The sequence below is a fragment of the Harpia harpyja genome, chromosome 5, assembly GCF_026419915.1.
Source record: "Harpia harpyja isolate bHarHar1 chromosome 5, bHarHar1 primary haplotype, whole genome shotgun sequence".
Taxonomy (NCBI): Eukaryota; Metazoa; Chordata; class Aves; order Accipitriformes; family Accipitridae; genus Harpia; species Harpia harpyja.
In genome coordinates this window covers 42,715,330-42,737,549 of record NC_068944.1, presented here as the reverse complement: position 1 = coordinate 42,737,549, position 22,220 = coordinate 42,715,330, and the positions used below count along the sequence as shown (strand labels likewise).

Sequence of the window (22,220 nt, the reverse complement as noted above, 5' to 3'; positions counted from 1 at the left end):
CGGGATCTGGGAGGTGTTTTTTGACTTTCTGTATCCCAAACCCACACCTGCAACCCCCGAGACACTGCGCGGGGGCCGTGGGTCCTGCTGGAGAGCATGGAGGCCCGCAGGCAGGGCGCTCACCTACTGCAGTAGGTGCTCACCCGTGGGGAGCATCTCTCCCTCACCCCAGCCTCCTGCTCGGGGGAGAAGCGGAGCCCACCGGGCTGCGGCCGGGCCCATCGGTCGGGGCTTGGAGAGGCCGAGGGCAGAGCCGGCGGCAGGGGAGGTGGGTCCGGGAGGAGGGGGGGGGGGGGGGGTGTCCCCTGCCGCCCCCTCCGACACCGCCGGCCTGGACGGGGAGAGGGGTGGCCCGGCCGCTCCGGGAGTAGCCGCGGCTCCGCCCCGGGGTAGGGGCTGCTCCGACCGGGGGGCAGCCCCCCCGCCCGCCCCCGGGGCTGCGCGACCCCCGGGGCGGGCCGCCCCCGCCTGCCCTCCCTCCCGTCCCCGGGCCCATATAGCCGCGGGGGGCCGGCGGCGACCGGCCCGCTCGCCCCGACGGCGCCGGCGGGCAGCGAGCGGCGGCTCCCGCGCCTCCATCCCGCCCCCGCCCCGCAGCGGGACCCCGCGCCGGCAGCACCCGGGTGTCTGCCCCTCCGCTTCCCGGCACCTCCCTCCCTCCCTCCGTCCCTTCTCGGCCCGGCATGGCTCTGTCCCTGGCCGGCGAGCCTGTCCCCGGAGACGGCGGAGACGCGCTCGGGATGAGCCCCGCCAGCCTCGCTCCCTACTACCCCGCATTCCTCCCCCCCGCCCCGTACTTCGAGGCGGCCCCCGACCTCTTCCAGCCCGTGAAGTCCCTGGGCGGGCTGGTCCCCGCCTCCCCGTCTCTGCCCCCCTGCAGCTTCAGCAGGGTCCCCGCTTTCCTGAGCCAGCCGCCCCCCCCGCCCGCCGAGCCCTTCCCCGGCCTCCCCCTGCCCCTCTGCTTCAAGCCGCCGGCCCCCTTGCCCCCGCGGGAGGGCTCGTCCGGCGGGGCGGGGGCCCCGGGCTCGCCCCCGCGGTCCTTCCCGAGCCCCCCGCGATGGGCTGCCCGCAGCCCGGGGGCCGGCGGGCCGGCGGGGCAGAGCTACAGGTACCACTTCACCGAGGAGGAGCTCAACGCGGTGCTGTACGGGGCGCTCCGGAGCAGCCAGCTGGCCGGGAGCCTCCACGCCATCTCGGGGCTCCGGGTGTCCCCCGCCAGCCCGGGTAAGGGGGTCTCCGGCGTGTGCGCAAGGGGCGGCCGGCGGCGGCAGGAAGGGCAGCGGGGGAAAGGTCGCTTCTTGCGGCCGGGTGTGCGGTGGCGTTTGGGGACGGTCCCCGGAGGGGTGCAGGCGGTCCCGCGGCAGCCAGGCTCACGGGCCACGGCCGGGGGCACGTCGGGCTTCCTCTCCCCGCGGTTTGCTTGCGCTACGAGCCCGCACCGGGCAAGAGCCGGGGGTGGGGGGGCGGAATTCGGGCTGCGGCCGGGGGCGGCAGGACCCGCTCCCTCCGGCCGGCGCCGGGCTGAAGAAGGGGTCCCTCTTGTGCAGGTGCTGCGGGCTCCTCCTCCGCTCCGCCGCTCGACAGGGACTCGCTGCAGCTGCCCGAAGGTAGGGGCCCGGCGCTGCCCGCCCCCCGCGCCGCGCCGCGCCCGGCCGCCGCCGCCGAGCCGCGCTCAGCCCGCCCTGTCCCCCGCAGGGCTCTCGGTGCTGCGGGTGGCGTACGGGGACGTGTCCCAGCTCGGAGTCTTCTGCACGGACCCCATCCCCAAAGGAGTCCGCTTCGGCCCTTTCCAAGGCAAAGTGGTCAACACCAGCGAGATCAAGACTTACGACGACAACTCGCTGATGTGGGAGGTAGCGGAGGCGCCGCCGGGCTCCCCCTGCACCCCCTGAACGGGGCAGGGGCGAGGGTTTCATTTCGGCCGCCCCTGTCCCCTGGCCTGCAAGGGGGGCTTGGCCCAGGGTGGGTGGCGGGACTGGTACGAGCGGGACGTGTGCGGGAAGGGTCGGGCCAACGCGATCGGTTCTCCCTGCTCTCCAGATCTTTGAATACGGCCGCCTGAGCCACTTCATAGACGGGAAGGGAGCCTCTGGCAACTGGATGTCCCTGGTGAACTGCGCCCGCTTCCCCGAGGAGCAAAACCTGACGGCTATCCAGTGCCAGGGACAAATCTTCTACGAGAGCTGCAAGGAAATCTTGCCGAAGCAGGAGCTGCTGGTGTGGTACGGCGATTGCTACGTGCAGTTCCTGGGCATCCCCGTCAGCCTGAAGGGCATGCCGGAGGGCAAGAGACCCCCGCAGCACCCCGAAGGTGAGCCTGCCGGCGACCCCTCGAAGGGCACTGCCCCTTATTCCCGCGGACCCCTGTCTGGCCAGGACTAGATTCGCGTTGAGGGAGGGAGAGGAGCTCGGGCGTCACCTTTTCCGGCCGTGTTTTACTTTGAACGCTTCCCAGTCCCTGCGGTGAGCCGGTGCCGGGGTAAAACATCTGGCGGTGCTGCGCTGAGCTTGCCTCGGCTCCGCAGAGCCGTGGTTCGAGGGGGGAGTGGTGTCCCGTTTTGGGAGGAGAGGGGCTTGGGGGGGCGTTTCTGTTTTGGTTCCGTTTTCTCTTACGATTGCACGTACCTGACTTCATGACATTTTTCATGCAGTTAACACTCTCGGTAAATGGGGCAGGCTGAAGTCGTTCCGATCCGATAATGCTGATACTGCTTGCAGAGGAAATGCCAAATGCAATTACCCTGTTCTGCTTATAATGCGCAGAAAGTATGCCGTCCTTATAAGCAAAACTTCTGTATGGAGAAAACGGTTTTGTGCCAATGCAGGGAAAGCTGGAGCGGGTGTGGGATGGGAACGGCTGGGTGCAGCAGTAAGGGAGAGAAGCAAATTGGCATGGAAATTTGGCGTGGACATTTTTGTAGCTGTTGTCTTAAGGTGCCTCGTTCAGACAGTTGGTAAATCGTTCATTTCATTTTAAGGCTTGAGCCAAAGTTACTTTTATTAAAGGCAGAAAAGGATGTGTAAGCGTTGAAAAATTTCCTGTGTTGTTCCTAAATTCAGCGGTTAAGAACAGTTTGAAATACAAAAGAAAACCAAATAAACGTGTTTCTGTTCGATAGTATTTTGGAAACGGTAGAAAAGACGTGCAAATTTATGTTTCTTTTTGGGATGGGAGGTAAAATTTACAGGCAATATTGATAAGAAATACCTGGCAATGTTTCCGTGCGGGGAGACGCTTTAATGTGGGACTCTGCGCTGGTTTTTCACATATTCGCTCGCTGTTTATGGAGATACAAGGATGAAATCCTGTCTTTGCTGAAGTCAGTAGCTAAAACCAATTATTTGATCAGGCTGTGGATTCTAGTTTGTTCCCCTCCGTTAGAAAGGCAAGTGGAGCAGTGCAAACGCTTAAGAGATCCGGCGTGTATTTGGTTAATGATATCGCCAGAATCCATTTACCTACGATTCTGACCCTCCCGGAGACTTAAAATTCCCAACTGGGTACCAGCTCTGACAAGGCAGCAGATTTGAGATGAACCCCTTTTGCCGTGGTGTAACGGGGAGGTGGCACTTTCCCTTCTGCTGTACAGAAGCCGGGGAGAGCTTTAAGTGTGAGCACTGCGGCAAGGTTTTTGCCTACAAGTACTACCGGGACAAGCACCTCAAGTACACTCGCTGCGTGGACCAGGGGAACCGCAAATTTCCTTGTCACCTTTGTAACCGATCCTTTGAAAAAAGAGACAGGCTGAGGATCCATATTCTCCACGTTCACGAAAAGCATAGACCTCACAAGGTGAGCCTGCTCCCGGGTCTCTCTGCAGTTACCAGCTTTTCGGGGCGCGGGGGGGGGGGGCGGCACTAATTAAGGAGTCTTTTTTGGCCGAGGTAAGATGATGTTCCCCCTCCTCCAGTTCCCTGGCAGTTGCCTGGTGGGACGGCTCTGCCCGCACAGGGAGAGGTTGGAAATCTAATGGATTTATACTGGGAAAATAAACCCCACAGTCTCGTTGAGAGTTTGAAAAGAAACAGTATTTCTCCTGGGCTTTTTGGATGGTTTGCATGTGGGTTTTGCTACTTTTCTTACACAGCGTGGGGCTAACTTGTGTTTGAAGATGCTCTACTTGTCCAGGATCAGGAGAGACGATGTCTCACGTCCCTCACTCCCCCCCTTCAGGCTGAGAACCGACAGACATCCGTGTCTGTTGGACAAAACAGGAGTTTACAGTTCTACATTCAAGGTGGAGCAGATTTTCAATTGATGGAAGCAAATCTTTGCTGAGATACTTTCCTCATCTCCACCAAACACCTCTCTGTAGCATCAGTTTTCTCTAGGAGTGCTGAGAGTGGAAAATCAGACTTCCTGAAGGCTGGGGAAGGGCAAGTTCCAGTGCTTGAAATGGCACAGTTAAATCAGTCCTGAAAATCCTCCAAATCACTATTTTATAAATAAATCATCCTGCAATAATGTGAATTTTTCAGGAAAAGCTTTTATAACTAAATCGGCAATATTAAAATGTCAGAATTTCGCATCGATTTAGTAACAGATGAAAAACATTCTATTAAATATGAGGTATTAAATACCATGTAATTCTTCCCCTCTTTCGTTCCTTTCCTTTCCTTTCCTAGAGCATTTATTTTGGAATGCACATGAAAAATACTTTAGAACAGCAGGAAGATAAAACTTGTGCTGTATATATTGCATTTATATGAGAACAGATCAACTCAAAAAGCAAAGATGGAAAGTGTGTCAGTAAAAAAGATCAGTCATAGCTTAGTTTATTTTGAACTTATGAAAGATAATTTATTTCAAATTATTGTAGGGGGAAATGTATCTTTTGTGCAAAATTAAAAATAGCCACTGGAGCTTGATTTACATTTTGAAGAAAAGTGATGATCTTACAGAAATTTTCAGATTTTGATTACTGAAAGTCAATGTTTTATGTTCATGTTCTGAAGAGGAACGCTTTTTAATGAAACAATTCTAACGACACACAAAAAAAGCTTTGAAATTTTGCATGATTGTCCTTTTTAAAAAAAAATTTGTCCTTAAAACCAGATTAAAATTCTGACTGTATTTCAAATTGTTACTGCTTAAATTACTACTGTGTTTGTATATACGTAAATATGTAAATATATGTATATAAAATATGTACTTACATAAATATATGTAGGAAAATACAGGCACACATCATCCACATACCTTATTTTTCTTTCTAGCTATGCTGTTGTGTGCTTCCTTTTAACTTTATCCCTTTTTTTTCCCCCAGTGCTCTGTGTGTGGGAAGAGCTTTTCTCAGTCCTCTAGCCTGAACAAACACATGAGGGTTCACTCCGGGGAGCGCCCCTACAAATGTGTCTACTGCAACAAGGTAAGGCAAAGCCCCGTCCCGCTGTCTGTCCTCTGCTGTGCTCAGCATCACACTGCACCTGGGAGGGGTGGCTCTTTCCATGCTCTGTTTTCAATTTTTCTGTTTCTTTTCTGCTTTCTTTCAATAAAATGCCTTCTATTTAAGTTGATAACAGATGAGCAAGTATATATTCTGGGCACAGTTGTGAGTTGAAGTGACAGGGCTGGCTGAGACTGAAGAAACAGGGTCTGGTCTCCATTGGATGTGGAATTTGTGTTTTGGCCCAGCCCAGGGAGCTGCTGCAAGGGTAAGGTCTAGGAAAGCTTGAGAGCATTTCAAATACCATCCAAGGCACATAGCTAGATCAAATATTCCCCTTTTGCATCAGATAGGTAGTTTTTGATATTACCGACACTGCTTCTGGAGCACAGTGAACAGATTTGGCCCATAAGCTGAACCTGCACAATATGACTTTGTGACTGCTTACCTCGAAGTAACGGGGCCATTGATGTACGACTGGGCATGGAGGCTTCATTTGAAAAAGAACTCGAATACAGCCGTACAGCACTGATCAAAAATGTGCTCAGCTGTTGCTACCCTTCACAGCAGGGATGATGCAGGTGAGCTCTCCCTGCGAAAGCAGTGACAGCAGAGAGAGGGTACATGTACAGGCTGCCGCTGGATGAATATCGGTAGGGTTCCAGGTGCTATGGGGTGTCTGTGCAATGCAGAAGCACTGTCAGCATGTAGTAAGGTGCTCCTGTTTTTGGAGAGAGAAGTTTTTTTATGACTGGCTGGACTAATACAGAGCTGAAGTGTCCTGTAGTAAAGAACCTTAGAAGAAGCTCCTTTTGGCTGTTATATTTTTTCTCTCTCAGGCATCCTGAACACTTGTAGGCAGAGTTTAGGATGAAATGTCATCCTTTAAATCTTCTGATCACAGGAAGAGATGTCAGAGCTTCACAGGTTGCTCTGTGAACAGATCTCTAGGATATGTGGGACCCTTGGCCAGCACCCAGCCGTTCTGGTAGGACTGTTGCAGACTGGATCAGATTAAAACATTAGTCCTCAGGCTGCAGGATGCAGCTATCCTGGGACACAGACATCGTTTCTGTGGCTGGGAAACCAGGGGCTATTTTAAAGCATCCTCACCTGCTCTTCCTATGCAGTCATGATTCCTCTTTGCCTCTTCTACCTCTAACTGTGGCTGTGCTCCAGGGCACCTTTGCTTTCCCTGGCCCTTTGCTCACTATCTGGGTGACATCCTGAGATTAAAGGAAGTGTTGGGCCAAGATCACCACTCAGGCCTTCAAACACACTTTGGCCCTCTTGATATACACCTCCAGGGACTTTCCTATAGGAGTCTCAGATCCTGTTGTGCTCTAAGGTTCCTAGTGAAAGGGTATCTGAGATGTATTGCTCTTTGCTGTGAAAACCTACTTGTGATGGTTCAGCAACGTAACGGTACTAAAGAGGATTTATTTTGTGGGGTCTGCAAATAGTGAAGGGCTTGAAAGTGTCTCTCATGGGAAAAGAAAAAATGGGGAAAATGTGGGCAACTTTGCAACATTCGTGCTCAAGTCTTGGTGAGAGGGTTTTCTCCCCAAATGGAGGAGGAGTCTTTACGAGGGGGACAGAGTGTCACTGTGCATACTTTGCTACTTGAGTGTGTGTGTGTGGGGAAACAGACTGGAAGGTCTGACTGAGGGAAAAGCAGAGTATGATGGAGCGGGGAAGATGAAATTCCAAAAGACGGATGCTGGACTGCATGGATGAAGTCTGGCAGCTGAATCCCAAGCCAGTGTATGTGAACATGAAAGGGTTTATCTTTGAAAATGAAAACTGAAAGGAAAACCTGCATTATGTTTCCCAAACACAAGGGAGCTGCAAAGCTAATTAGGACGGTATTGACTTCTTATCCTTTGACACGTAGAAGGTATTTACTGGTGTCTCGGGTCAGAAATCTTTCTATGAGCTTCATCTAACTCCATGGACGATAGCTGTTGGTTTCTGGTTCCTCATTACTGGGAGTTTTTGTTTTTTCTCCAATTACCTGAGGATGTGAGCTATTTGAGGACTTGTTTTCAGGGTATGGTGCTTCTGACAGGTTAGGTGGACCTGGGGATTATATATGTGAAAACAGATTACTTTCAACTCCTCCCCCCTTTCCTATCCCTGCCCTTTCAGGCATTCACGGCATCCAGCATCCTGCGCACTCACATCCGCCAGCACTCAGGGGAGAAGCCCTTCAAGTGCAAGCACTGCGGCAAAGCCTTCGCCTCGCACGCAGCCCACGACAGCCACGTGCGGCGCACGCACAGCAAGGAGAAGGGCTGCACTTGCTCGGTGTGTGGCCAGCACTTCCCGGAGCAGGAGGATTACCACTTCCACATGAAGATTCATGCCGCTCATTAGTCAAGAGCCCCGCGGATGTGTCCTGGACTAGCTCATGTGTGTATCAGTCTATGTGCATGTGTTTTTGCATGGTTGTGCGCATGCTGCAAGAGGTGATTTTTTACCCTCACAGTGACTCTTTGGGTATGTCCAGTCTCTGGACCCTGGGCATATTTCTGAGTGCAGGGGACAGGAGTTTCTTGCCTGGGTACCCTGATACCACCCTGGGTTGAAGTTGAACATGTGCTACCCCACCTTTCCCTTCCTCTCCTCCCATACCCTAATTTTCACAAAAGGGAAAAACACAGGCAGGAGGGAATTTCACCCCCCCTGAACCGTTTGTACACAAATATCACCATGAGGAGTGTTTCTGCATCTGTAATGCACCACATCTATGGACTGCTTCATGCGGTTGGTACCAAAGCTTGTGTGAGGGTTGTTTTTATCAAGTGCATTTCCCAAAGCTGATTTAACCTGTTTGTTTTGTTTGGACGCATGACTAAGTGTGGGGTCTACTTCCCCTTAATGTGCAAGTCTTTCAATGATGCTCTATTTAAATGTGAACAGCCTCAGATATACTGACTGCTGGACCAACATAGGGGTATTTAAATCCCTTTGTTCAGCTGCTGGGACACAGGGAGCTCCAGGGCAGTGAGACCAACTCTTCCAGAGGATGCTGGATGCTGGTTAGCCCAGGGGGAGAGGAGCAGGGTGTGGTGAGATAGCTGCAGGTCTGGTCCTGCCAGGTAGCAGAGATAGTGGAGGTTGGCTCTGCCATCTCACAGTTTAGAGGACCAAATGTGAAGATATTCCCAAGCACCACTGAGCTCTCAGGTGGGTCACGAGCAGTCAAATGGCCTTGAGCAGTCAAGTGGCCTCGTAGAGGCATTGTCTTGTGGGCTCGGCACAGGCCAGGAGCGGGCACGATCCCACCAGTGGGCTCTTCTGTCTGAATTTCACTGAACTTGTCTCTTGTCCTGGCCAGGTGGGCCTTTGTGATGAGTCCTGACATGAAGGTTGGGCCCCTCCATTTCCTCCTGGCTCCAGGTAGGATGGCTGCTGTAGTGGCACTCCCTTCCCCTGTCCTAAATTTAAGATTTAAAGTGTAGGATAGGTGGTACCAGGACTTCTCAGAGCCCAGAACTCTCTGCACATGAAATTCCCTCCCCAGCCTGCAGGAGTGCCTTCGCCTCCATGGGAGGACTAGAAGGTGTCGCCCTCCATTTCTCACTGACCAAGCAAGTACAGGAGTTATTTGTGCAGGTTTTCTTTTTAGCAAAAGGGAAGTCTTCGATCATAAATGCTGGGTTTTTTTGCTGTAGAAAGAACTGCTCATTTGGCTATGGGTGAGAAGATGTACTCTGGGATCCTTTTCTTGAAAGCTCTGGTTTTGTTTCTTTTGTACTCTGACTAGGAGAAGGACTCAGAATAACACTATAAATGTCCTGGCCTTTCATACCAACAAACTTTGACCCAGATCAAAGCTGTCTCAAGTGCATATTACAATGGGTAAAGGAATTTCAGTGTAAAACCTTAGGTGATTAGACCCTGATTTTTGCAAAGTATTTTCAAAATTTTTAAGAATCCTTAACAAAATGGCATTCCCTGGCAATGTGAAATCTCAACTTGATGGAGGCTTAGCAAAAAGCCTGTGCTGAAGGACCACTGGGTATAGGGAGTGCTGTAATTAGTGCAGAAGGCTTTTTTATGACTGAGTGGCCAGCATGATTGGCAGGGGGCTGTGCATCTGAGAAGGGGCTCCCTGTGTTAGTGGAACTGCGTGTTACACTCAGGAGGGATAATGGAAGCCCTTACTGGACCTGGTTGATTAACACAGGTAGTTTGAGGTTACAGGGATGACGAGATTCTCTTTTAATATCCTAGATCGGCTAGGATTAACAAGAACTTTACATGGAAGTATAAGAGAAAAGTTTTTATTTTGTGCCAACCTTAAAAATCTCCTTGAATACAGCGTAGAACTAGAAAAAAAATCGTTACCTGCACATTTCTATCATGCAGATACTGTATCTATAAATATATTGATTTGCACTAATTTTTATATGGTTTTTTGCACCTGAGGTTGCTCTGTCCTCATTGTTTTCATGGTAAAAATATTTAAATATTTATAGAACCACTTACTTGTATGTAAACTATTGAGGCCCAGCACCAGGCAGTATCTGAAATAAGCAAGCCATTAGTACTGTACATACATGTAGAGTTTAGGGTAGAGTGAAGATCACATTTTCTTCTGGTTTTTTTTTTTTTGCTTATTTTGATATCAAATATTAGTGTAATACAGCAGGCTGAATTTTGTACATATTGAGGGCTGAACTGGTGAGCTCTAAATAAGTAAAATTCATTCCTGAGCAGAAAATTATCACAGTGTTCATGTCTACAAACCATGCTGAAGTACAGGTGGGGGAACTGAATCTTGCTTCCAGCTGCCTGCCTGTATGGAGGTGTTTTCCCCCAAGCGTACAGAACCCTGGCCAACAGAAATGTGAATTCTGTGTGTGAAGGCTTTGCTGGTTCGGTCCCATAAATATCTCAGGATTTGGTGAAATCAACTACCTAGTAATGAAATAAATGTTATGACTAGGAATGGCTTCGAAGTGCGACAAAATGCATTATTAGCTTCCCACGGAGGTGATGCCCTTGTTTTTTGTGAATGAGGGTTATTTATTTAAGTGGTGCATCTTCTGTAGTGTTTTTAGTTGTGTACATTTTCTTCTGCTTAAAGAACCCCTAAATATCTTGTACTAAAGTATTGGCACTGTTCTACAGTATTTGAGTTGTCTGTAAAACAGTATGTGAAGGGTTTCGCTTGTACTTGTGATTGAAGGTACTGGTTGTCTTGCACATTAAACCTGTATATGTAAATTTTGATGCTAATTGAGATTATTACAATGACATTCATACAAAGGATGAAAATAAATTATTGGAGGCTATAGTGTACACTAAAGGGCTATAGGTTGTTTTCTGCCAGATGCATTGGAGTTGTATATTTGAGTTACTAGTAAATGGATGAAGGGTGTTTTCTGCATCATTTGTAAGTCATTACAGAGTCAAACTGTCTCTTACCGGGAATTCTAGTCCTTGTCCTGCTGGGTAGCAGCTGTCTGCATTAGAAGTCAAAGGCACCCAGTGACTTGATGGATTGGGCCATAAGTGTCCCAATAGTTCATGGAAGCTGAGGCCATTCAGTTCTGGATTGAGTTCACTCCCACTTGCAAGCAAGATGATGGATCCGGATTGAGCACTAAAAAAGGCATTTAACTACCCTATAGCATCGTCCTTTCTCTATTGAATAGCGAGTCCCAGCTGTGCTGGGGCTGGGGGGGGCAGTGGGGGTGGCACTTGGCCAGCAGCACACTTCACAGCAGGCTGGGGAGAAATAAAGCAGCAAGGAGCAGGAGGGAGGGCAGGCTGAGCTGCCCTGCCAGCCTGCGGCAGATTTTAGTCTGCCAGGAAAATGCAGTGATTGTTAGTGCAAACATATTGCTGTCCTTGCCAGACGGGGTTTAGGAGAGATTAGGTTTAGATTAGGGAATGCCCCTGTAGTGTACGTGTACCCTGTGTGCATCCAACGAGCTGAGGTTTTCCTCCCCCGGGATTTGCACATTTACTTGAACCTTCTGTGGCCATGCTGGCAGCGGCCTGGTGAATGAGCAGCTCTGGCCAGCTCAACCGGGAGTGGGGTTTCGGTATTTATACACACAGATCAGGAGTGGAGAGAGGGAGGGAGTGTGTGTGCACACTGCGCTTTTTCATCTGGCAGGTTCCCAGGATGACTTCACGGTGCAGAAAGCCACGTGTGTGAAGGAGGCTGCACTGCAAGTTCCATTGAAGGGAGAATATTCGTGACCAAGCCAACTGTAAAGGCTCGATCCTTCCACTGGGAAGCCCCAGCTGCTAGGTCCCCCCTGAGCAGGCACCATGGTACTCGATGATCCTGCTGGCCATTTCTGAACTGAGGCTGCAGAAAGCAGGACAACCCTGCAGCTCTCTGGAGGACCGGGCTGTGGCTTTGCATGTTGTACTAGATCCACCTCTCCCATTTCTTGGCATCACCAAAATGGGATATAAGTGACATTTTCCATGACAGCGACTATAGTAATAGGTACCCACGTTTTTCACTCAGTTTGGCTTAAGCAGTGGCTGTAGCATGGCTTCCCTGGCTGGGGGCTCGTTCTCACTGCATTCCCCAGGGCAAAGGATTATAGAAACCGTACCTGATGTGTGCACCCTGCATCTTCTTTCTCCTAACCAGGATTAAAAATGCGCCTGCCAAGGGGAGCAGCAAGTCAAGTTGTTGGGAGGAATCAGCCCTGTAAGACACTAGCTGATTTTAAGTGCTTTGCATTAACTGTCAGGGTTTTTTAAATGTTAAATGGAAAGTGATCTAAATAGAAACCAGAGGATGAGGGCAATCTCGCTGTTTTGTTGGGGCGGTGGGGGCAGTGGGGAGAGAGCTGAGGGTGTGTGAGGCTAACTCCTGAAAAGCCCCTCCTTGGTGAATGACAATGGCAAGACAAAAACAAAAAGGTGGCCTGGCCACCAACATCTGCTGCCTCCGGCATCTCCCCGCATCTCCTACATCTCCCTGCTATTCAAACGCCTGGTCCCCATCCCCCTGCTGCCCCTGTCCTGCTGCGCTCCCCAGGGGACTCAGGGGAGAGGGAGGTGGTTAACCACCGAGGGAAGGCAAAAAGCAGCAAAGAGCCTAGTGAATTGAAGATAATACCACAAACAAATATTGATTAGTGCCAAACTGTCCATTAAACAAGAGAGATTGTTCACCAGGGGAGTCCTGACTGCCTGTGCCCTCCTTCAGAAAGCTGTTTCTCAGGGTCCCCAGCCTCCTACGTGCCTCCGCAGCAAGTGCTTGGGTTTGTTTCACCCCTTCGGACACAGTCACCATCACCTTCGGTTCCCTTTCTCTCCTCACACATGCACGTCCCCTTGCACCTTCTCCCTTCTGGCTCTCCTTAATGCATGTAGTGCAGGGCCTCGGGCACACCAGGGGTGTCGGGAGACTCAGGCTTTGCTCTCTGCTTTCTTTTTTTTTCACCTCATGCAAAGGTCCAGATTTTCAGTGGGACCAGCAACTGCCTATGTTTTTATGGTGTTTGACTCAAGCTTTAAAAAGGCTTAATCTCCACCAGTGAATGCCTTTTCTGCAAAGCCTGTCCCTCGAAGGTGCCTGGGGTTGGGTGTTGGCAGCCAGGGGTGTGCAGGAGCACCGGAGGAGACTATCACAGCACCTCTGCCTGTCCTACAGCGTGACCCGAGCGGCTCTACTCCATCTCCATCCCCAGCCGGTCACTCTGCAGCAGCTATTGCTGTAGGAACTGTCCTGGAAACTCCAGTTTAGCTGCATTGCAGCAGTGGCAAACCAGGCTTAAATTCACACGACTAACCTCTGGCTAGCCCAGCAACTTAGTAGTGCAGAGAGCACTGTTGCATGCCTTAGTTAGTGTGAGAATGCCACACAGTCCTGCAAACTATGGTATTATCAGTCTGCAAAGTAGCGGTGAGAAAATGCAGTTTCTCTCCCTTTGACAGCAAGGACTTGAGCAGAGCCAGTAGGAGACACCTTGGTCCATTAGCAGAAATGCAGAGCAGAGAAAACATCCTCTGCCTATCAAGGAAGGGGAAAGGGATGAATTGGGTTACACTGGCCAAAAAATGCCATTCATAGATAACCCCTGAAGTGAAATCAAGCTGTGGAGCCCCTCCTTCCGAGGCAGAAAGGGTCGAGTCCATCCTTTGGCTTAATCCAAGCCAAGTTGGTGGCGTTCCCTCCGGGGCTGTAGGAGGACTCCGCGTGGTTTGGAGGACGCTGGCCCGGCGCGGCAGCGGTGGGGATGTGGTGGCAGGCCGTTCCCCAGAGAAGTCTCGCTTTCCCACAAGTGATCCCATGGCAGTGGCCAGGGCAGCCCCCCAGCTGGCGGGTGCTGACGGCCAGCTGAGGGATTACCTGTATTGATTCTCTAATAGCTGTCAAGGTGGAGGGAAAGACTACTCTGCCACAAGCTCGGAGCTCTTAGCTGAGTGGGAGCATAAATGCCCCATTAAAGGTTTCATTCAATAGCAATCTTTACTAAAGTAAATGGACAACAGAAGCCCCTACCCCCCAGTCCCTAATGCAAGAGCCATTACGGAGCAGGAAGGCAGCACAGAGTAACGTGTATTTCTGCAGTATCAGTTTCACCAACAGACTCAAACGACTCTTAATGAAAAGTGGATTTTTTTTTCAAAAAAATTTTTTTTCAGGGATGTGAAAACCCCAAGGAAACAACCAAAGGGGAATCTGTTCACTTTCTTGAACCTCCCCTCACAGCCTGATGTATGGCTGTTTCCCACCGATGTACCCATCAGCGAGCAGCAAGCGGGAACGCAGGCTGGCAGCATCCTGCTCTTGCTGCTGCTGGGGACAGGCAAGACAGGAACAGCGAGTGCTGGAGATGGCAGCACTGAAGGACTCTGGTGGGGCTGGGGGCTTTCCCCTCCATAAGCCATGTGCACTGCTGAAAAAGAGACAGCCCTGCCCTGGAGGGCAGCAATGCTTGGATCTTGCTTTCTTAGTGTGTCTAAAGCCACCTTGTCTAAGGCTTCCTTCCCCATGCTGGCAGTAAAAGAAGGCTTCACAGCATGGCTCTGAAGCCAGAGGAGCTGAGACAGGCCTCTGCTGGGTGTCTTTGCTCCACACAGTGTAACGAGGCCGATCCAGACCTTTGCTAGTCAAAATGAGTTTTTCTCTTGACTTTGATGGACCTACAGTCAAGGGTGGTATGAAACCTTGTATGGATATTACTGTATTTATCACCCTACTTTACCACAGTAGGCTTCTATTTAACTCATGCCTCTTCTTCTAAGCCTTTTCCCCTTAGTTTTGGAACTAAAGGGTTGCCACACCCAGTCACTCTAGTACACACAAAACAAAATGCAGCATGAAAAAACATGTCAGCAAAAGGGAAACTTCCTGGCATTTTGTTATTTGCCTAAGCATCTGGGTTCTTTACCTGTCCCCCCAGACCCCTTCCCAAGGGTGTGCTCAGCCTAATATTTTTGATGTTTGAGAAAGGAGGGATGGAGAGTGAGCCTTTCAGGTAGTTTATTTTTGAGTTTCTTTCCATCAAGGAGAGAGTTCAGGTGCCAGATCTGTAAGCAGGGTGGCAGCCTCAGAGAAAACCACTCTGAGCTTAACTCTGTGTGGGGAAGGCACCTAGATTTAGGGCTTTTAAGCTTGTTTTGTGTTTCTACCCTGTTATGACACCATTATCACGATGTTAACATAGCTTGTAACTGTGCAATATTCAAATTAAAAAGGTGTGTTGATTTTGGTTAGAGTAACTGGCCAGATCTATTCAGATGGTCTGTCTAACTCAGTTTAGTTGCTGTTGGTTTTGTAACTGTAAGACATGAGCAGTAGGGCCTGGCATGACAAAAACATTCTTCTTTTATGGCTTTGACTGATTTTGTCTCATGGGAGCTGTTTTGGCTGGGATGTTGTTATTACAAAAAGGTTCTATGGGAGGCCTAAGGGAGAACAGTTGTTCTTCTGAATAAGAGAAAACAATTTAATTTGGGGGAAATTCACAAAAAATCTTAAGTGACTGGTAGCATTTAAAACTTCCCCCAAAAATCCATGAAGCTTTTTGGTCTGTGACACTTTAATTATATCTGTCTGGTAGATGGATCACTTCTTTTTCTAGCAGCAATAAGAAAATAAAAATTGTTATAAAATCTTTTAAATTTTATCCTTACTTTTTCTTCAATCTATGTGTTTGGGACTCAACCTCCTCACAGCAGAATTTCATTAGGTTAGAACAAATGGCAGTTCTGTATAACGTATAGCAATGGCCAAAGATGATGCATATTGTGTTTATACAGATTTGTGCTTTTAATCGTTGTCATAGGAAAAAACTAACTTATTTCCATAATATTTATGACACAGGGTATTAAACCTGCATGATAATAATGGAGTTATACTAGGTGGGTTAAAATCAAAATGAAGTATTCTGGATTATGAGATTCGTATTTGCTTCTGCTTTATATAACTCCATGGCTGTACTGATAACCGCCTCCTCTACACTGTCTAGGTATTTTCCAAGCATATTCACCATTCTCAACAGAATATTACTGACTCTTTGTTTTGTATTTGTGTGTATGTATATGCACATATATGTGCATTTGTTTACATGCAGGTATGCCCATACATATGTATAATGTCTATTAAAAATGTCCTTTTGAAAAATCAAGCAATACTGAATATTCAAGTAAACTGAATATAGAACTAATAACTATCCACTCCGAGTATCGTTACTTCTTTGGATGGCATTCATGTTGCAAAAAATAATGAATTTGCTAGAGCTTCTTTGTGAGAAATGCCGTGACTTTCAAACTAGTTACTCAACACCATCAATTTATTTCCCAGCCCCATCTGAATGGAGGATGAGCAGAAGACGTCACAGCAATGGCAGATGGCAGCCACTCTTCTTGTCCTACTGCTGATGACAGCCGTGGTTCCCTTGGGCCCCAGAGGGATAGTGGTTCATACTCGTTCCAGTCTTTATGTTGCGTTGATATTCAGCATCCCTTGCATTTTTTTTTTACATTCTCTAGACCCTTCTGTAATGTGAAAGAGCTGACAGTGCCCAGCTGAAGGGGTAAGTCCTTTGAAGCAGATTTGCTGGTAATACATTTTAGCATCTGCTTTTGTGGAAGCTGCTCTACTTTGTAGTGTTACTATATTGGTATTGATCTGTGCTGTGTAGGTCCATATTTGTCAAGCTTTCAAAGACATATTATCAAAGATTTCTACATGAGAGAGTAATTAAAGGTCAACCTCATAAATAGTTATAACACCCAAGGCCAAAGGGGAGTTTTTACAGTCATTAGACGCTCATCAGAAGTTTAACCTGCCGGAGTTTAATCCAAGGTGCCTTAGCTGCAGCATGGTCGAGTCCTGCCGAAGCTGGATTGCCCCGTGAGAGCCTGGGCACCATGATGGGGTCAGCACGGCCATTGATGAGACCAGGCCAACAGCTCTGCCTCTCCTCAAACCATTCTGCTTGTACAGTCCAACACGGTGCAGTTATCCACCTCTCCTTGCTTTTGGGCAGGTCCCTTCCTCAGCCAGGGCTTCAGTGGGCTTCAGCAGCATTATATGTTGCTGTATACATACCAGTCCCCGGGGGGCTGTAAGAAAGAGCTTTTAACCCGCTATTGTAACTATTCTGATGCGAGGCTGTCACCCAGCAGCCCCCTGCCCACCTCCCACCTGCCAAGGGACAGAGTTAAACTTACTTTAGTTCAATGTCATTCTCTTCACCACTCTCTTTTTGTCATCACTTGCAGGGTATGGAATAAAAGAAAATTAAAGAATTACACGGTTTAGTGGATTAATGTATGGCTGGAGAAAAAGGGCAAAGATTTTACAAATTCAATCTATCCCTTGCTAAACATGACATTTAAAGGTGTCAAAGCTTGAGGCAGTCAGCTCAGTTAACTGCCTTCAGAGGGGTGAAGAGGTCTTTTAGTACTATTCATCACCTTAAAGACTGTGCTCTTCACACTCAATTTCATGAGTTTGGATTATTTTACTTAAACCTGCATCTAATTTAGAGATTCATTCCGCCCCCGCCCCCCCGCCCCGAACAGCTATAAGACTATTGTGAGCTTCCACCCTTTGCCATTCATTTGGATAGCAATATATCAAGAAGTTAATTTTTTTTATACCCAGATCTTTAAAGATTCTATCACGATCAAGTATTTCCTTTCCCAAAAAGAACATCTGAGAGGTGGAAAGTGTATTTATTACTTCTTTTTGTATTTTATGCAGTTGCTGGTAAAATATTCAATTAGCTTAAAATTACAAATGAGAACCTCCAGATATTGTCTTTTGTGACGAGCCGTCTAGACCAGGGTAAAATATTTCTGAATCAGCTTGAGGAATTCAATTCTCAGCGGGACTTGACTTGCTGAGGTGAGGGATGAACACTCATGGCTCTTCTAACACGTTTTTTATATCAGTAAAATACACAGGCTTTTTTGACCACTGTTTTCAAATCTCTAATGTGCATTTGCAATGTAAGCTTCTCCTCCAAGTAAAGGATTTTTCTATTATTTAGGCATCCTGTTCTTTGGAAGCATCATTTGGGGAGGGAGTGACATTCTTTCACAAATGATTATTAATATGTTTGATAGGAAAGTGCTGACTTCCTTAACTGCAGCTTGAGAGCAGGAAGGCAGATATCACAGACCCAGCCAGGACACATTGGCAGTGGTGCCTTTTGGGCACACGGTTTTCATACAGGAACAGAGGGTTGATGCTCAGCTTCCCCCGGGCCAGCAGATCGTGTTTGTGCCTGGCAAACTATTGTGTGTGGCAATAAAAAAAAAACTCTGGTAGGAGACTTGACCAGCTGATTGATGGGAAAGGGTGGTAAAATTTAATTTACCAATAAATGTCACTTCAGAATTAACAAAGCTGATAGGAATGTAGCCAGCAGGAACGTTAATTTATCTATGAACGAGTTTCCTCCCCTCCTTCTGGGGACTTATTGCCTGCACTAATAGGGTCTTGGGTCTTTTCCTGATAGGTGCCTGAATGCGAGGCAGCAGATTTAAAGATAATAATGACAATGACTCTGATAATGGTCGGCTCTGTAGCCTAAAGCTGGCGATGGGGAACGTGAAAGCATCTTGGCCCAGGCGGGCACAGCACTTTCCTCCCTTCCTGCTGTGAGATTATCTCCACCCTCAGGAGTTTAACCTGCTATGAGGGTCAACCCTCTTTGACCTGCTCTGTTCTGACACTAGAATTGACATGTAAAGGTATTTTAAAACGTCCCTATTGATTTCACTACAATGGCTCCTTTGCAGCACAATGACCCCAATCCTGGAGTTTCTGGCCGGGCTGGGCTGGTCTTGGCAGCACCTCTGGCTCCCAGCTGTGTAGGGCAGGCTCTGGTGTAGGTTGGTCTCTTCCAGGCTTCTTTCTTCCTGACTTCTGACTGCCACCTTCTCCAAGGCCCTGTTACAGCACCCAGGACAAGGTGGAAGCCTGCAACAGTGGGAGGTGGTGGAGCTATCTATCTGGAGCCATTTGACTTTCTGTTACTCGGTGATTTCTCTTCTGAAAGAGGGTTCTTCTCAAGGCAGTAAAAGTGGGACCAGGGCTGATGGACACTGTCAGAAACTTGGGAAAGCTAGAATAGGTATATTTTCATGTCCCAATATGATATCAATGCACACTTTTTGTCCTTAGATCTTCAGAGGCTTTTGTAAACACAGATGAGGATAGCAATTCTTATTTTTCCAAATGAAAAATAGAGCCACAGATCAGCTAGATTCTTTTCCTTGCACTGCAGAGACTGGTGCCAAAAGTAGAGGCCAAATCCATGTCAATGGACCTCTGAAAATTTACTATACAAAAGTGAGACACAAACATACTTCCCACAGCCAGCTTTGCCTCCTTCTCCCATTATGGCATATTCTCCAAGGTAAGGAACCTCAGTGCATGGCCTGGAGGGGAGCTGCAGCACATGTCAGCCCTACAGGCTGCTTGGGACCAGCCTTTGCTTTATGTGCTCCACAACACATGGCTTCTCCCAGTGTAAGGGGGGAAAAAAGAGCACTAAAGGACCATCACAGTGCTAGTGAGCTATTCTAAATCTCAGTGTCATAAGCAGCAAATCAACACATTTGTAACCACTGTTTACTATTTCTTCATTGGCTGAGTCCAAAGCAAGGAACATTTTGGTGTGCTAGTCTCTGCCAGGTCCTTGTCTTTGTCCTGCTGCCTATGTCTTCCTAATCCCATTTGTTCAGTTCGTTTTGGCTTTCCAAGGGCAGAGCTTGCATTTACATGCGATGCCCTTTGCTAGATCACTGTATATGTGCCTCTGTAACCATGCTCAGGAACCCAGCTAATAGTCTGCTAAGCTAATAACTCTCCCTCCATTGGAATTGGTCAGTGGAGGGCATCTATCCCCATTGAAGCTGGGGCTCTAGTAGCTGTTCAGAATATCCCAGGCAGGTTGCTTCCAGTTGCATTTCTCCCCCTCTTTAATGAAGTTATTTGTTATAGGCTTCTAGTTATACTTGGAATGTCCTTCTCCTGCATTGCTGAATTTTCTTTTGTGCAGACTTTCTCCTTGGAGATGAAGCCCTTTTGTTATTTTAAATAGTGAACAAATTGACACAACTTTGTGTTAAACTTTCAAGATTATAATTAGCACATATATGGGAAAAGATCTAAGACATACGTGGTCTTTAGAAGGACAGATGTCTGAATTGCTTGAATAAAACCCTACTGTCACTCAATTATGCTGCTTAGAATTTGCTCCTTTATTAGCCAGTTCTTAAAAAAAAAAACAACCCCAGACCCCTAATATTTTTGTTGAAATACTTATGGCCTGTTACACCTCTTTTCCTCCATAATAGTCAGTAGCTACTCCCTTCATATGCCACTCACACTTAAGGGACATTGCAAAACCACTTGCTTGAGTTTTCTGCACCTCAGCCACTGAAAAGAAAATAGCCTGGGGTAGAGGGGCTCAGACTCTGAGTGCTAATATTACAGTATTAACTCCAGCATGAAGCATAATCTTTAGCTGCTATTACTTTAGATATATTGGTTTATATATTTCTGATATAAAAATGTGACAAGTAGAACATGAGTCATTTGAGGTAGGGTGGAGCTTTTGGATGAATGACAAATTCAACACAAGCCTGAAAACCAAAGATGAATGAAGGTATTCCAATTAATATTTGGCCTGCATTTCAACCTTCTCACTACAATATTTACTGCTGAACACATGGGCTTGATGAATACTTTCCACAGGTGTGGGGGGAGATTCCTACAGAAGAAAAAATTGTATTACAGGATGATCAGATTGTATCACAGTGGATGTACTGTAAGAATCCAAAGAGATTATACAGAAGAGTTAAACAAGTAATTCTCATTCCAATGAATCATCAACGTTTTAGCCTCATTTTATATATGAGATTGGATTAAAAGATAACTAGGTATGGGGCAATGGGAGACAACAACCTTGTCAGTACTCCTTTCCCACCTGAGAACAATGGCATAAGGTACATAGATAGCATTTCTTAAAAGAGGAAAGCTTCATTATGTCATTGCTTTATTTCTGTATTAAATACTTGTCACGCTAGAACCTAAGCTCTTAAGTTACTGTTTTCTTCTTTGCTCCTGACCATCTTGATTCTTAATCCTCTTGTGTGTAAACATACGTGTGTGTGTTTAGAAAGGCATGTTGAGGTAAGGACAGTAAAAATGTATAAGCTACAATGAGAATGTCATATATTTTCAGGTTTGCAGTTCACCAGAGCTGCACAAAATACACAACTTCTTGTGTTACCTGATTTAAAAGCCTAAACTTGCAATAACAGAATAATAAAGCACATGAAACCTGAAGTGAAACGAACATCACGCTTCCCTTCATATTTTGCCATACAGGACTTACTTTGTTAAATAGGCACGTTGATAGCTTTTAACAAATATTTTGATATATGTGAATTCACAGTACTAAGGATAATGTAAGCACATTAATTTTCAGAAATTTTATATTAATTTTATGTTAAAATAAAGACAGTCTAATAAAACCATGATACTAGTGCCTTTTTAAGCTGTTGTGACACTGTTATAATGAGTCTGTAGTTACAAGACTGGAGGGGTGTGTGCGTGTGTATGTGTGTATGCACATACAATTTTTATTATTTTTTTTGAAATATCACTGTTTTGCTAGCACTGGAGAGCAAAGTCTCTTCTGTTTTAGCCAGAGTTCAGACTGCCATTCTGACCTCTGTTAATCTTCATCATTTTAACTGAGCATTTCTGCTTCTGAATTTTTTCTATCAGCGATTCAAGAATACTGCCTCTCTCTGTCCAACATTGGTCAGGACAGTGCAGGTTTCTTTTGGAGGAAAACACGGCTTTGAAGGGTAAATACTAGAATTGGTCCTCCATGACTGGACTTCCCAATGTCTGTGAAGTTTGCCTTGGGAATGTCGTGGATCAGCACAGAACTGAGAGACCAGCATCTCCATATAAGAAAAATTTTACTCTTCTTCTTATGAAAAAGTATAGTGCTCCAGGTACAGCACTTGGGTATTTTGCTTCCTCCAGTCATGACATGTTTTACCTAAGGAACAGGCTGAATTCTTCTGGGGTCCAGAGGGTCAACTGGTTTCTTACTGATACAGGAAATCCCAACAGAAAAAAAAGAGGGCAACTTTTTGAAGAATTCCCATGGGAGACCCCAGGAGGAGTGAACTGGAGCTTTTTATGGTCTTTTTAAAATTCGCTTCATGGTTTTGAGGTTGGGGTTGGTTTTTTTTTTGCCTTGGTAGTGGGTTTTCAAGACCACAGATGTCCTTGGCTACTCCTCATCAATAAACTGTTACAAAGCCCCTGCTGTACTTTACCATAGTGTCTGTAAGCCAAAA

At 47.5% G+C, this 22,220-nt stretch overlaps 1 protein-coding gene across 1 annotated transcript; it reads left to right on the top strand.

Annotated features, from left to right (window-relative positions):
• Positions 1 to 683: 683 nt before the first annotated feature.
• On the top strand, positions 684 to 7,763 carry PRDM14 (PR/SET domain 14). Its single transcript, XM_052788654.1, is given in 9 exon segments — positions 684 to 1,000; positions 1,073 to 1,241; positions 1,450 to 1,641; positions 1,643 to 1,687; positions 1,689 to 1,853; positions 2,041 to 2,311; positions 3,591 to 3,793; positions 5,268 to 5,369; positions 7,536 to 7,763. Coding segments are annotated over 9 exon segments (1,692 nt in total).
• The last annotated feature ends 14,457 nt before the right edge of the window (positions 7,764 to 22,220 follow it).